The sequence below is a fragment of the Euwallacea fornicatus genome, chromosome 2, assembly GCF_040115645.1.
Source record: "Euwallacea fornicatus isolate EFF26 chromosome 2, ASM4011564v1, whole genome shotgun sequence".
Classification (NCBI taxonomy): domain Eukaryota; kingdom Metazoa; phylum Arthropoda; class Insecta; order Coleoptera; family Curculionidae; genus Euwallacea; species Euwallacea fornicatus.
Genome location: NC_089542.1, coordinates 5,189,171 through 5,204,846, shown reverse-complemented (window position 1 = coordinate 5,204,846; position 15,676 = coordinate 5,189,171). Strand labels below are relative to the sequence as shown.

The following is a 15,676-nucleotide window of genomic DNA, read 5'->3' as shown; positions in this document are numbered from 1 at the left end:
GTCCGAGACCTCCATTGAGGCACATATGTGGATCGATATAGAATCTATATCGTTTCGCTAAAGCGAAAAGAGTACATCGAAAAATTTAAAAATTTTCTCTAAACGGGGTGGTATCGACTTTTTGCCACTCTTCAAATTTCAAACTCCGATATCTCGCGAACACGTGGGATAATTACCTTAAAAAAAATAGCTCAAAATAATCGTCTGGACACACTCCACGGCCCTATATAAATTAATGAAAAAACATCTCTTTTGGTTTGTGAGACTCAGTGTCATATTAATATATATATTTGGTGATTTTGCATCTGCTGTTTTATGAACAAACCTAAAAATATTTTTACAAGAATCTACATTCTCAATCAAAACATCTAGGATTAATATAAGACCCACATCACTTTATTAAACTGAAAAAGAAAACAAGAAAAATTTTAATTCGCCCTAGTTTATTTTTCAGTATTCTAAGATTTTGCTTGAAAAGAAATGAATTTGAATCTACAAAACAGTAAGAACAGAGCGCAATAATTTTACTCTAAAAATCTAAGACAAACAGGAATAAAACTTGCATAGGGATGAATGGTTAAAATGGGGAATTGGGGGGTTGTGAAATTGTAAAATGTTAACCTGAATTTACTTGACAACTGTATCCAGCAAAACTAGGTTAAACGTTATAATGATTTGGGTTTCACATTGACGTATTTGAGTCTCCGGTAATGGAAGGTTTGCACAGCGCGTAACGCAAAATATTTCTTAGCTTAAAAAGTTGGCTTCACGGCCATATCAATTACGTTTTATGCAGCGCATAACACATACATAACAAATAACATAGTAAGTTCATATCTTTTCAACTTTCTTTGCAATTTTTATGCATTATGAACTATATAACTCGCACATAACTTTATCTACTCAGCCTTATTTATCTTACCCCAACAACAGGACAATACGCTTTTCACAGGGACCCCATGCAAGGAGGGTAAATTTAGAAACCATTCTTCTTTCACGCCTCAATACGCTGCTTCAACTATTTAATAAATAGCTATTTTGAAATTAATTAATTATACTCTTCAAAATGCCGAAGACAGTTTAATCATAAAACGGAAACTTTCAAAAATATCTTCACTTGAATCCGATATTATCAAATTAAGGCCAAAGCAGCGTAATTAGCGTCATGTGGTGGAGGGTGGCGGTGGTGCCAACTCCGCGTTAAATGCAAACAAAACAAACATGGCGACGTAGTTGTTATTTCTTCTTGTTATTATTTATAAATTTCTTTTTATTTTATGTTATTTAAGTTCTTTCTATGTGGTTGTAACCAAAATTGACGCTCTAGGCAATAACTCTATTATTTACAAAAAAATCAATGCAATAGAATGTGATAACGTGCTTCCAAGTGACTATAAATCCCAAACTTGTATCATGCTACCGTCCACCTTAAAGGGGGTTAATGAAGAAACTGCTACCTCGTATAACAACCCCAAATTAGTGGTGGTCCTAAACAGGGTGCCACTTTACATTAATGCCACTAATGTTAAGACAGAGAAGTACAGCTCAAGTTCAGATTCAGATAGTGATAGCTATGAAGAGGAGTTTGGAATTGAGTATGATTACAGTTTGGTATATGTAGATTAAGGTTGCTTAAAAATTGTTTTACTTTTTAGGGAGTCCCAAACTGTAGTGAATTTTTATATAAAGTTAAAAAAAAATATTAAAAAAGAGCTTCCAGGTGATGTGAATCAGAATGGAAATACTGAGCGAGAAAAGTAGGTAGTTTGAAGTAATTTTGAGTTTATTTACAAATAAGTTATTGCAGGAAATCTCTTCATATGAAATACAATCTAGATCACACAATAAAATATGAGGAAATTGACATTAAATCAGATAATGAAGGTGGAGATTCTCAGTAAGTTTTTCAGCTCAAAGATAATCAGCAATACTCTTTGACTCAAACTTTTAATAGAGTAAAACCAGTTTCAAAGCCACAAAACAATTTGCAAAATATTCTATTCATGACCCACCAGAAAAGGAACATTTTTATATGTTATAATTGTTCCTTTGAAACAGGAAACAAATCAGTTTTAAGGCATCACATCAAGAAAACCCATTTGGGCCCTGAAAAAGCTACAACCTACCATTGCTCTTACTGCCCCTATTGGTCCTATTTTAAACATAAGTGAGACAAGGTTTATTTGCAAATGTTTCTATTTTTTTTACCTTCAATTTTCAGTTGCGCAATTCATGAAATGACTCATAAGCCTAAAGAAGAACGTCCTCAAATCAAATGCCCCCATTGTTCATTCATAGCCTCAAATACGACATCTATAAAACAACACCTCAATAAACATACGAAAACAAAAATTTATAAATGCCCAATATGCCCCTACACTACCTCTTGGAAGGCAAATTTGACCCATCAGCACAGCTTTTCGCACCAATGTGAAATGTTCAAGTGTTCAGTATGCGACTTTGAGACTAAGTATAAATATGGCTTGAAAACGCATGAATTGATCCATGACAGAAACAACAACCTTTGGCTTCAGTGCCCCAAATGCCCTTACAAGACTTACAGAAAGGGTCATTTTAAGATTCATGAAATGAGACATGACAGTACTAAAGGGCGTTGGTATAAATGCCCTGAATGTCCTTATAAGGCACTTATGAAAAAACATTTGACTACTCATTTATTGAGGCATGTACCTGAAGATCAAATTAAGTGGTTTCAATGTCCAATGTGTTCTTATAAATCTAATTCTGAGCGCACTTTAAATAGTCACTTGTTGATTCATAAGAGTGATGAGGAAATTGATTGGTTTTATTGTTTCAATTGCAAGTTTAAGACTAAGAGGAAAAATTCGTTGAGATATCATATGAAAACACACCAAAAAACAAAGGAAGAGAAGGTTTAAGAACGGAGGTGATTTAGTTGATGAGGATTTGTATAAATATGAGAGGTTCTAATTTTAGTTATATATATATATATATATATATGTTTTTAATTCAGCAGGGTAGCAATATTTTTTATTGTGCTATACATGTTGGAAAAAAATTGTAGAAAAATTTTCTTTTAAAATGGTATTCACCATTATCTGCAGAAAATATTGCAAAATCAGAAATATGCCAATTTTTTTGAAATAAAAAATAAATTGCCATTTGGACGTCACCAACTAGAAGCTGGGATATCATAAGACTCCTAATTGCATAAATAATATTTAATTGGTCTGCCTAAAACTCAAGGACTTCCTATGATAGTTTCTATGCGATAATTAACTCGAAAATGGAAGATATAACTGCATACACGAAAATCAATTTTTCACTTTTGATTTGGTACAAGATATATTTCTTAATTTTTATATATGCACATATTGGTATATTATTTTATTTTCATAGATCTGTTTTAAACCCAATTTATTCAGTTGACATATGCATATGTAGTGACGTTCCGAGTATTGGTTGATTCACAGTGCAAAATTTGTTTTCGAATCTGTGAAAAAAATTTTAATCAATGTGGAAGACCCAGCTGTAGTATTTTGCTTCCGTATTAATTATCTGTTTATCATTTTATACTGGAATTTATCATTATTATTTTGCTGCTATGTTATATTTGATGGATCTAATTTAGATCTGTCTATATATGTAATTTGGCATTATTTACAGTGTTCTGAGAGAAATTGTCCCGGAATCGAAAGGCTGCCTACATCACTAATATTCCCTTTCAGTCCCCTATTTGTAGAAGTTTTACTGCAAACTGTAACCTTAATAAAAAAAATTCTAAATATAATATTTTCTATTAAGATTTAAATTTATGAATTTTTTATAAAATTTAAATTACCCTTAAGTATAGAATATTATCGATCAAGGATGTAATGTACATTACTGTGATTGGAACGACAAATTTAAAACATGACGGAAAAGGCAATAAAAAAACTGATTTTTAAACAAGATAATTTCCATTAGAATAATTTCTCACAAGGGAGGGTTAATGAGGCTGAAGAAGATTTTGGAAAGACTTTAGTTATCAATTAACATGTTTTTCATGTTAGGAATAATTAAGCTGTTCCCTGAGAAGAACAGGTACAACGAACCTGTCTCTTAAGTAAGTCATTAAAACTACAAGAATTATAATAAAGGAAAAAACAATAATAATAGAAAAATATCCAAAAATAAGTTTTTATTTGAATTGTGTATGCAAAAATATAGCCAACATGGCTGCTCGTACATCTTGATATATCAAGGTTCCTTGTCCGAGTTTTGCGTGCCATCTACGAGACCGATGCAAACAACAAAATGGCGGTAAAACTATCCAAGTTAATTAACCTAACAAATGATATATTTTGATAATTAAATAATCAGTTAAAAATGCTACAGCAGGCGCGTATGAAACGTGAGCTTGCCAAACTTGCGGACGCCAACTCTAAAGACATTTGCGTCTTCTCTAAAAACGACAATCTATCAGTCCTAGAAGCTCAAATTTTGGGGCCTCCAAACACTCCTTACGAAAACGGCATTTTCAAGGTAATATTCCACTTTTCAACTCGACCATCACCATGGTCATATTGAGTGCTTTAGTTAGAAATCATAATACCTGAGAAATACCCCTTTACTCCACCATCAATAAAATTCCTAACAAAAGTGTATCATCCCAATATTGATGACAGTGGACGTATATGTTTGGATCTGATGAAGATGCCGCCTACTGGGGGCTGGAAGCCTAATATAGGAATTGAGGCCCTGCTAATTGCCATTAGGATGCTGCTGGAGAGCCCTAATCCTGATGACCCTCTAATGGGAAATATTGCAGAAGAATACAAGCGGTAAGATTGTATTTTTTTTATTTATTGAGTTTATTTTTATAAATTTTCATAGATATAACATGGAATTTTGTTCAAAAGCCCGAGAATTTACCAAGAAATATGCCTTATAAACAAATTCATAAGTTATTTAATTCTCAATATTTATAAATAAAATTATATTAAACATAAATGACTCTCACTTAGAAGCCCTACGGTTTTGATCAGCTCCCTCTCCTTGATTGGCCTCACTCCTAATATGTAAGCTCCGTCTATTATCCTTACATTTACCAGCATTATTTTCTTCCTCACACTCCTCGGCAAAGCTACTTCTTACAGCTTCAGCAAAGGCCTGGGGATACTGCTGTGCCAATTTGGCCTTATGAGCTCTAATCTTCTTGAAAATATAGTCAAGATCTTTTTTCATTTCCACCAATAGGTGGATGTGTCTCTTGAACTCAGGAACAACAGTTTTCAGTCTAGAGGCGCTCAGGGCGTTACAGTTTTTAAGCATTTCATTGGTTTTCTCGAACCGCTGCAGCCTATCTTAGAGAATTAGGGCTGATGTTGAAGTAGTTTTGATAAACTTACATTTGCTTTTGAGCCCTTATCATTGCCTCCACATCTAATTGATCCACCATGCCGGCGAGACCCTGTACGAAAACCTCGGGGGCCGTGTAGTTTTGGAAGCATTCAATACTGAAATCACTATCGGGGGTGCCTTTTATGTCCTGCATGTTTATTACTGCTGGCAGGATTGTTTGTTTATGTTTATTTTCGTGTTTGCACATTTTAGGTTAGTAACACTTTATATTTTCTGACATATATATGCATGTATATGTATATATGTATGTATGGTTGTCTAGTTTGAGATGGAGATAAAAGTATTGTAACATTACAGTGTGCCAGTGGTTCATTTAATTATTGCCAAATTCATGACCTACTTTAAACAGGTTTATTTTTTATTTTTGAGTGCTCGGGAAGCCGTGTTGCGTAATAATTAATGGCGATTTAGTGTGCTAAAGTACGATGATTCCAGAAGAAAACTTATTTTTGGAGAAAATACGAAGCCTCCAAAAACAGGGAGATTGGAAATCTATTTTGAGCCTCAATAATGAAGGTTCTCTTGATGATTTTAAGAAGCGTAAGTTGTTGTGGGCATGGCCCACTGAGGGCAGTTTAGCGTTTGTATGCGCTTTTTTTTCGAATTATCGAGTAACTGGGGTGATGTCAGTAGGATGCGGATGCGGTCTTTTAGAGTGGATTATTCAAGAGTATTCCGGTGAGTTTTGCAAAATTTTTAGCTCAGAATATTAGATAGATAAAGAATTTATGTAGGATTGGAGGTAATAGGGATTGAAGTGAATAAAGAGTGGTGGGAAAGCAAATATGCAGTAACACCTTTCATCCCTCTTACATATGTTAACGAGGATTTCCAATGCCCTCAGGGCTTTGCCCTCATGTTTTGCTATTTCAATAATGGGCCTGCGTTCCGAGATTACATTAAACGTTTCAGGTTAGCGATTCCCATCTTTTTAATTGTGTTATATCGTCGTGAAATCGTAGGGGCGTAATGGTCGTTATAATAGGCCCCGCCCGGGGGGCGGGCCGACACACCGATCCTCAACCATTTGACCCCGACTTCGGCCAATCACAGTGGCAATTAGAGGCGTTCCAGGAGATTAGACAGACCAAAGACTTTATCGCTATCTACTTAAAAAGACATTGACACAAACAGAAACAAAAATAGATTATTTATTAAAACTAAAATAAAAAATATAATGCATAAAAAATCCTAGTGTTTTCGGGGGACTAAGCGAAACTTAAGCGGTTGTTCGGGCACATAGGTTGGTGTAATCTTGTAGCTTAAAGGCCCATAATGGTACTCTACTTGGTATTTGCGGAAGATCTGCAATAGCTACAATATTAACCACCAGAAGGCGGTATCTTTTAACACTTACCTTGGCAAGCATGATATTGAGCTCTGCCTCTGCAAATCTTCTCCCCATGCAAGACCTCCTTCCATAGCCAAAGGGCAACGAAACAAAGGGGTGAATTTTCTGTTTGTTATGCACGGGACATCCCTCTATATCCTTTTTCAACCATCGCTCTGGTATAAACTTCTCCGGCGCGTAAAAATATTCTTGAATATTGCTTACCACCAAATGCGGGAAAATCACGTGGGTCTAGTATTGAGCCAATTATTTTTAAGTACCAATGGTATTTGCGAATAATTTTTTACCCCTTTGGGTACCTGGTACCCAGCCAATACTGTATCAGACTGCAGGCTTCGACCGTTTCCAATAATCACAGGATACATCCTCAAGGTCTCTTTAATGCAGGCTTTTAGATAAGGCATTTTGTCTTGAGCCTCTGCACTTACACATGTGGAGACAGTGGGAAGAGCCTGATTTAATTCCTTGAAAAGAATTTCTTGCTTTTCTGGGTTTTGGCTGAGCTGGTATATGGTGGATGCCAAAGCTATAGAAGTCTAAGGGCGGATAAGAGACAGTAATTTTATTTCGTAAAACAGTTTGTCAATTTACTGATACCGAAATTTTGATATTCCGGACTCGAGTTGAACAATATCAGCGACGTACGAACAAGCAATGGGACTTATAAAAATAAAGCCATTTTAACTCATTTTGAAATTCAAATAATTAATGATAGAGACCAGCTATACAAGTGAATTGGTGGCATTTTATGTTTAGAAATGTCAGGAATAAATATTGAAACATTGAATTAGATTAGGTCAACATCAGGAATGTTCTAACAAACAGATATTTATCCCAAAAAAATATTCAACTTTTGGCAATGCAGAGGCAAGTTAATCTTAATCATGACAAATTCACAACAACTCACCGTATCAACCCCTACCAGCATTAAATCCAGCGCTAAAACGGCGGCCAGTTTCGGATTGTCAGTCTTCAGCAGGATCCTTTCGACAATGGAAATATCCTTTTCCTTCATGGTGCCATAATCTTTGATATTCATGCCCTCCATCGTCTGTGTAATGTACTTGAGACATAATCTACAAAGATGCATCCATCAGCCGAAGACAGTCGATGGCGCATCGCCATAACAAGTCTCTGCACTGTCTATTGCGTTACATAAGCGCATCACTGGTTCAATGTCAATGCCGACTTTCGCCTGCGAAATCAGTGACCCACTTGCGCTTGCGTCAGTGGGTTACAATTCTTGCAACACTTACGTTCTAAAGTTTTCCAAAGCCCCAATGTAATCCCTGAAGGATTTGTTTTTATATAACCGCCACACTGGGAATTTCAGTTCCACTTCTGCAACATTCCAGAAGAACGTATTGATGGAATCGATTATTTTCTGAGACTCCGAGTCTTTGGGCAGCGAAGGCTCGAGGCATCCCAAGCGGGTGTTTAGGGACACTCTCGTAACCGCTAAGAAAAATCTTGGTTATATGTGATTTTGTATTCAGAAGTGAAACTTACACTCTAAGGCCCATTTGTAAATTTCAGAAAGGAAGTTCCCAGGAAGCTCTCTGTTGCTGTCCATTAAAGCTTCCATGCTGAAAAGTGACGGGTGATAATTAGAAGGGAAATTTTATTTTTATCCTGTGCTCAAGTGATAATTACTACCCAGTGCAATGTTTATTTTCGAAGGATACAATGAATTTTTCAATAGGTTAACAGGAAAAGTAAGGAGACGGGAAATTAGCATTATTTTTACGTAAGCGCACGCTTGCTTCTTTGCTTCTCGTAATGATATGATGAGATTGTTTACCATTTACAGCGACGAAGTAATAAGTTGGAAATTAGCATTTCAAGTTACGAAAAAAGCGTGAAATTCGAGATCTTAGACGCATATTTTTGGTTTACTGTTCTGACGCTAAATCTCTGAATGTGTGCAGTGTTTCATCAGTAGTGTGTAGACAACGGAAACAATTTTAAAAAAAATCGGCGAAAAGGGCAGTTTAATGCATATAGTCGGAATGCACAATTACCAAGGGTGAAACATCAAAAGAAATTGAGTAGAAAAGTGAGCAGGACTGAGTTTTCAAATTAAAATGAAAATTATGAGGGGAACTATACGGAGTTCGTACAGAGTTATATTGTTTATATGTTCTTTAATCGCATAATGAACGGTCACATATTTTCAGAAATGAAAATACACAGTCGCTTTAAATGGAAAAAAAATAGCATGTTATATTTTGTACATAACTCTAAAGGATCTTAAACTGTTTCGACCTTGGTTGAATCATCAAAGAAGTCGACTTAAATAATCAACACATATATTTGACATAGTTTACAAACATATAGAGAACATACACAAGTTAAGTCTCTAATTTCTTTTCTTCATTTTAAATGACCGATAGTCGAGTACCACATAACTTTGATAGTTCCACTGACATGTTAAGCCCTTGTTGTCATAGAAAATAATGTACATAATTGCTGCAACCAGTAGTTTCTTAGCAAAATTAAGTATTAACTAGTAATATTGCTTACATAAACTGGCATAACGCAAATTTAAGAATGTTTACTCCCATGTCGATATTTCATTGCCCCTGTAAGTACCATTTGGAGCCAAGTTTTTAAACTTAAGAGAGTTGCGCGTTTATTAGAGTTTTAATATTGTAAACTGTGTTTGATGTTGTCTCATTAGAGCGACTGTTTTTTACATGTTTTTGCACTATTTTGTCTTAAACAGACAAAAGAGCTGCATAAATATCGAAATTCGGGAACATTTTTTGAACGTATGACAAAGTAAGTGAGAAGTATGTCTGAGGATATTTCAAGATTCAGACAGTGCTCTGAAAACACGAGTTTACATAATATAAAGAACATAAAAAATTGGAAATCCTGCGCAAAAAAATTAAAAAACTCTAATGGTGACACTGAAAGATGTGCCGGAATCGCGAAAAAGATACTGAAATATGGGGCCTAACTGCTCCTCACTTAGACATGCAGATAACTTAAAGTATTTCTTCTAAATATATTTCATGCATTAAAACAGGTAATTACTGAGTCGAATCCGATACAATTATCAAGTGCAGCCGAGCAAAGAGAACCTTAACCTGATTATTTTTCTATTCCCATTAGTCGCACACGCTCTAAAGCTCCGATCGTACTGTAATAAATAGTAAAAATTGATTACACAATTCGACACGCACGGCCCCAAATGTATTTTGCAAGAAGCGGATTTCAGTGTTGCAAGAAGTAAATGATTTTCCTCGGGCATCAGCTGACGCTGAAATGCAGTTTTTGCGTTTTGTAGCCGGTTTATTGTCCACTACTTCTATATTCAGAAACATGTGAAATGCCATAAATTCACAATTCTATTTCGGGTTTTTAAGGATTGCCCAATGTTAGAAAATAGAAAAGTACAGCAAATCATTAGATTTAATTAACATGTGACCCCCGATCATTCTTATGTAAGAAACAGTACTGTTCGACCCACTTGAGCTGCTCTCAGCTCGTGGAATTTACGAGTAATGCGCACGCTTAAACTATCGGAAATTTAAACACCTAGGGAGTACTTTCGACCACGGATTAATCCCGCGTTCAGCTTCTCGGTTGGGTCAATTTGCCAAGGTCTTCTTTCTTTTTATTTGGGCGTTCTGAGTGCGTCCTAATGTGGGTCAGTAATTAGCGAAAATCTACGTAATAGTGCCCCGAATGCTTCGTCTCGCGTTCAGAAATCCCTTAAAGATATTTGTACATAGTCAAAACAGTGCTACGGTACATTGAATACATTAGTGACGATTTATGCAAATATGGGACTTACTGCGTGAGGAAGTCGTTGGCAATCCCATCGAGCGGCTCTATGTATTTACGAGCGGTGGAGGGCTGTAGGAGTATCTGCTGTACCTGTCGGCGGAAGTTCTCCCACTTGCGGCCGTGCACCCCGATTACACCCTCATTGCCCTGGAAGAACTCTTTCTTCAGCTTCTGTTTGTAATAATGTAAGGAAGGCATCGAAGGCCTGTGCGGCATCGTCTCCTCCTGCCGAAATATCCGTCTGATGTCCTCACCGTCAAAGACAAAGAGGAGGTCTGGATGCCCTTTAAACGAACGCGAGACATAAATAAATACGTTTACAGGCAGATTTATTCGCCTACCAATGAGTCCCCCTACTTTAACGATCCTCCCGTAATCCTGATAAAGGGACCACATGACTTTATCCAATTCATGGATTTTGTATTGACCAATTATAGGGGCGAACCTCCAAGAATTGCCTATAATGGGCAACTCTTTAGGTCCAGGAATGGAGCTGTAAGGCCTGATGGCATTTTCGCACAGCTCTGCGTGGTAAAGTTCCGATATGAATTCCATTGTAGTGGAATAGTGTCGATTGACGTTTCGGTTCAGGTTTGATTCATCAGACTCGGTTTGCGGTGCGGCTGCGTTTACAGGACGAAAAGGCTTAGCGGTCGAATAGTGTCGCCGCAAGAGACGCCGCAGCTGTTTCGGAACTTCTTTCGACATTTTCCTGCTAAATAAATTGTAAATAAATAAAATCAAATAAAAAAAAATTAAAAATATTAATTTGTTTATCTCTCACCTGCAGGGTGTCTGCAACTTAATAAATCAAACACACAAAATAAGATCGCGTCAGAGTGTCACCCCAGTATCAAACCCGAATCCAAGCGCCCGCCGCATTTATGTACTCGTCCGCTCGAGGAGGGGAGGCGCTAGTGTCATTTTGGCGCGGTAACGAAGCCAACCCCGTACTAACTGGATCAGAATTAACCGAACAGATATCGGCGCATCTCTCTCCTGTTGCAGACGGAACACTTTCCCTCTCGCTCTGACCGAGATTGATCTGCCACTTGTTATGAAAGAGTCATTCAAGGTCGTCGCATTATTGTACTGGTTATTTAAAACAAGACAACAGACGCGGCCGGCTTACATAAGCCATCTATCGGTCGAATTCCCACATGGGGCCGTGGAAATGAGGTAGAATTTTAGACGGCACCATTTTGACTTAAAAAGCATTGTGTAGCAGCAATGGGCTGGGCATTATAAGAGTTTCAAAATGGAGTCATGTCAGTTTTGCGTCAATCTCGGAGATATTGTGATTGTCAAAATTGCTAAAATGGCATGATTGAAATTTAAAAATGGTGATGCGCTGGATTCGCTGGTTATGTGCACCCGTTTCATGCAATTGGCACAAATGTTAGGGACCTCAAAATAGCGAGGCTATTCTATGTCTGAACTCGCTGGTCTTTGCAATCGACAATAGTGGAGCGTCTTTCGGTAATGGCCATTGATATCTCTGCATTATGAAACGCAGATTATTAGAAATTTTTTCGATTTGCAAGTAGAACACGCATGACTTGCCCAAATTCACGCTGAACTTTTACCCTTTACAAGTCTGAGTAAAAATTACGTCTGCTGCGCCAATTAAAGAACGGTTGCGAAGTTTTCATGACGCATGACAGCCCATCAGCCGTAGCTAATTAGGCAGCGGAAGACGCAATAATGTATTGTTTGGTCAAACTTGCGCCACTTCCGTTTGTAGGCAATTTCGCTAATAAAAACACAAAAACTTAGATAATCACAGTTCTCCATTTATTCTTTTTTTTTCTAATAATCATGAATCAGGCACAAGGCAAATTATCTTTGTCACTCTCATCCACTTCCTCGCACTTGCCTTTACCAGTGCACTGCTGGTTCCCATCAGAATCGACACATCTGCAAACCCCTCGACGGCATTGCACTGGATTATAATTTCCATTTTTTAAGCAGGACGGCTTCTCGACTGACGTTATCAACATGGCCGACCTAACGCACTCTAAAATTGTCATCAGTTTCATTCAGGTAGAGTTCCCAATGGTCAACTTACTGCAATTCATAAATTCAACTAGCTTTGCTTGATCTGGATCCGACTTTGACAGAGCTTCAGTCAGTAAATCTCCATTTTTAGACACACAGTATTTGCTTTAAATTTGCGCTAAATTATTTTCATTTACATAAAAAAAGTTAATGATCATTTACTGAGTTTTGTTGTCTTGTAGCGGCGCATAAGTTCCATCTAAGTCGCATCGAGGGTATTTGTATCCAATTATCAAACTGTAGTGAGACTCGTTCTTCTTCTGCGCAACTTCTTTGTAAATCTCCATGAACTCAGCTTCGCATTTCCTGTAATATTTCCCCTTATCCGAATCCGTATCTTAAATCGATAATAAATCTATTTTTGACCCTCATTTTGTTGCGTACATACTCACAACATGGTAACGTCTTATCGCTGATATTCTCTAAATCCACCAATTTCGCATTGGGAAATGTAGGGGCGCCATCTGCCGAGTCAACGCACAAACATTGTTCGTTGATACACTGCAGTCTATCAAAACTACCGTCTGCAGCGCACCTGAAATGCTCGTGCGGATGCAATTCGCGCCCCAAAATTTCCACAGCGTCTTGATAACCACGAGCACATGCGCACGTCATGTAGTCAGCAATGGAACTGTAAATTGCTTCTCCGAAGGTACTAGTGCCGTTAGAGAGGACGCAGTGACAGCTGCAATTCAATTGTTACTACCTCGAGTGTTCTAGAACTGTGGTTAATATACGTTTGTCCAGGAATACATTTGTAAGGGGAGTATTTTCCGTTGTCATCGCATGTAGGTCTGACTTCCATGGAGCCCAAAGATCCATTTGCACGCCTCTGGTCATAAATCTGCTGCTCCCCAACGCAGCCCTCAAACACTAAATCAACCCTTAAAGAAAATCAGTGAGGTCGCTAAAACTCACTTTTCTGGCACGTTCCATCGGTATTCTCATCAGAAGTGGTACACGTAAGGCCCGGCCCGCATACTGAAGTATGTTTGACATTTGATGGATCTCCAATGGTGCATGGCTCACCCTCCTCTATAATAAAAACTTTATTAATAAAGGTGGATAGCTCTAATTAGAACATACAGGGTGTTCTAAAAGTAATGAGACAAAGAGCCACGGCAGATTTCTGCCATCAATGTATTAATATGCAGCGTAATTGTTGGATTCCAAAAATTGATATTAACGAAGATATAGCCCGTTAGTGTTATTTTTTTTAATTTATTTCATATCTTCAAAATTGTTTGACTTATGGTACTGAAATTTGGTATAAGGACGTTTTCAGACGTCACAAACAAGTTGAGCTGTCAGTGTTATTGTATCTAATAGAAGATGCTACTTGAAACTGTCTTGGCTAGTTAAAAAGCTCTAATTTTTTTTCTACGCATCTTCAGTTGTCTTATTAAAAAATATATTATTACGTTTAATATTTCATATATTATATCACTATTAATTTTAAGGAAAAAATTGATTGTGATTTTGATACTCTACTACTCTGTCAATGACAAATCGAGATTGAGCTTAGAAATAGCGCACAAGCAGACAAAACAAACGGCTGTTTCGTTTGATTTCGCCAACTTTCGGCTCTATTCGAAAGTACGTACACTCAAATATTTACGAGTTATTAAAGTAGCAAATATTTCAAAAACTGTCAAGTTGTGTGTTTACTAATAGGTATACATTTTTTTATCTAGAATATTAAATGTAATAATATTTTTTATTAATATGACCACTATAGCTGCATAGAAAAAAATTTGAGCCCTATTAACTTACCAAGACAATTTCATGTGTCGCCTCCTATTAACGGCAATAAAACCGATATTACTAGCTTGTTTACCGTGTCCGAAAAATCCCAGGTACCAAATTTCAGTATCATAAATCAAAAAACTATGAAGATGTGAAATCAAATCTAAAATAAAATTTAAACTTAAAACCCTGTATATTTGTTATTAATAACTTTGGGAATACGACAATTGCGGTGAATCTTAATATTTTGATCGCAGGAATCTAACATTGATCTTTGTGTTATGAATTTTGGGACACCTTGTACTATAGAGTTGTTAGTGCTGGGGATAGTTACCGATATTAGCTAAACAATATTCGCAGCAGTTACAAATATCGGGGGATAGCATGTAAACCCCCGAACTAGGGATGCTGCTGTTACATTTAGAGGGCACTGGTGGGCACTCTGCATCCTGTTATATTATGGTTTTGTGTAATGCGCATGAATGTTTTTGTAACTTACGCTGCAGCTGTTGGAAACGCAGCGAATGTCTTCCTCCCCTAATGATTCTGTGGTTCCAATGCACGTTACAGATAAGAAAAAGCACAAAATGATATATTTTTTGGACATTTTTTTAGTTTAACGGAGAAACTTTTTTGAAGATTGATGAAGTAAACTGCACGGTTTTCATGGAATTAAAACTTATCAATTTTTGTATGAGAGGGTACAGATAAGATAAACGGAAAATAATACGTACACTTCAAGATATGATAGCACATTCATCTGTTTTTCGAAGGTTTTATCATTTGACATCTTTATAAGTACTGTGATTTATTCGCTAATGATTGATTGGTAATTTAGAAATAACTTTGAACATTTACAAAGTAAAATTCCTAACTGTTTACATTTGCATAAATAATTTCCAATTTTCTTTAGCTTATTTGATCTAGCTCATACTAACTACTTCCACCTAGAAAACAATTGATAAAACAACTGTGTATATTATCTCTATTTTATTATTTGTATAGACTTCCTATGTCGAAGAAATGTTTTTAATTTTTTTTCGAGCTTCTATTTACCGTATCAAAAAAATCGCAGAAAATAGGGATCAAAGTAGTACTATATCTTGGAAATTAGAAATATTGCCAAATGTGTTAATTATAGAGGGCGTTAAAGCAATTAATTGAGATATCCTCAAAAGCTTATCCCAACGCGTTTTTTTTTTAATGACAATTTTTCTATAACACAACGTAATTGCACAACAATTTTTTGTATTGAATCTTGCTTAATAATATGCGTTTTAGTCTATAATAGCAGTTTATTATCAAGTAAAAATAATGATTAATTATTTTGTTTAATAACAC

The 15,676-nt window shown here is 36.4% G+C and overlaps 6 protein-coding genes across 7 annotated transcripts; 3 read left to right on the top strand and 3 right to left on the bottom strand.

Annotated features, from left to right (window-relative positions):
* The first annotated feature begins 1,130 nt into the window (after positions 1-1,130).
* LOC136347450 (zinc finger protein 64-like) lies at positions 1,131-3,793 on the top strand. 2 transcript variants are annotated; one of them, XM_066297467.1, is made up of 5 exons: positions 1,173-1,595; positions 1,656-1,757; positions 1,808-1,897; positions 1,955-2,167; positions 2,222-3,793. In XM_066297467.1, the coding sequence occupies exons 1-5, from the start codon at positions 1,414-1,416 to the stop codon at positions 2,898-2,900; spliced, it is 1,266 nt and encodes a 421-aa protein (XP_066153564.1). In that variant the 5' UTR covers positions 1,173-1,413; the 3' UTR covers positions 2,901-3,793. The 2 variants fall into 2 exon arrangements, with proteins under 2 accessions (XP_066153572.1, XP_066153564.1); XM_066297475.1 differs by lacking the exon at positions 2,222-3,793 and having other exon boundaries at positions 1,131-1,595; positions 2,059-2,170.
* Positions 3,794-3,941: 148 nt separating this feature from the next.
* On the top strand, positions 3,942-4,976 carry LOC136347599 (ubiquitin-conjugating enzyme E2 T-like). Its single transcript, XM_066297733.1, has 3 exons — positions 3,942-4,506; positions 4,561-4,805; positions 4,858-4,976. Exons 1-3 carry the CDS (start codon positions 4,351-4,353, stop codon positions 4,913-4,915), a joined length of 459 nt encoding a protein of 152 aa, XP_066153830.1. The 5' UTR covers positions 3,942-4,350; the 3' UTR covers positions 4,916-4,976.
* Positions 4,807-5,659, bottom strand: LOC136347592 (kxDL motif-containing protein CG10681). The gene is made up of 2 exons (XM_066297719.1): positions 5,373-5,659; positions 4,807-5,323 (listed from the first exon to the last, which is right to left on the bottom strand). The coding sequence occupies exons 1-2, from the start codon at positions 5,570-5,572 to the stop codon at positions 4,981-4,983; spliced, it is 543 nt and encodes a 180-aa protein (XP_066153816.1). The 5' UTR covers positions 5,573-5,659; the 3' UTR covers positions 4,807-4,980.
* Positions 5,660-5,691: 32 nt separating this feature from the next.
* On the top strand, positions 5,692-15,623 carry LOC136347585 (uncharacterized). The gene is made up of 3 exons (XM_066297708.1): positions 5,692-6,063; positions 6,120-6,297; positions 6,348-15,623. Exons 1-3 carry the CDS (start codon positions 5,811-5,813, stop codon positions 6,508-6,510), a joined length of 594 nt encoding a protein of 197 aa, XP_066153805.1. The 5' UTR covers positions 5,692-5,810; the 3' UTR covers positions 6,511-15,623.
* Positions 6,521-11,509, bottom strand: LOC136347334 (probable cytochrome P450 49a1). The gene is made up of 9 exons (XM_066297240.1): positions 11,316-11,509; positions 10,873-11,243; positions 10,539-10,815; positions 8,246-8,322; positions 7,993-8,194; positions 7,644-7,812; positions 7,024-7,272; positions 6,743-6,967; positions 6,521-6,690 (listed from the first exon to the last, which is right to left on the bottom strand). The coding sequence occupies exons 2-9, from the start codon at positions 11,237-11,239 to the stop codon at positions 6,577-6,579; spliced, it is 1,680 nt and encodes a 559-aa protein (XP_066153337.1). The 5' UTR covers positions 11,240-11,243; positions 11,316-11,509; the 3' UTR covers positions 6,521-6,576.
* Positions 12,304-14,974, bottom strand: LOC136347463 (uncharacterized). The gene is made up of 8 exons (XM_066297483.1): positions 14,835-14,974; positions 14,670-14,784; positions 13,508-13,624; positions 13,327-13,462; positions 12,982-13,274; positions 12,752-12,926; positions 12,600-12,694; positions 12,304-12,548 (listed from the first exon to the last, which is right to left on the bottom strand). Exons 1-8 carry the CDS (start codon positions 14,940-14,942, stop codon positions 12,355-12,357), a joined length of 1,233 nt encoding a protein of 410 aa, XP_066153580.1. The 5' UTR covers positions 14,943-14,974; the 3' UTR covers positions 12,304-12,354.
* Positions 15,624-15,676: the final 53 nt, after the last annotated feature.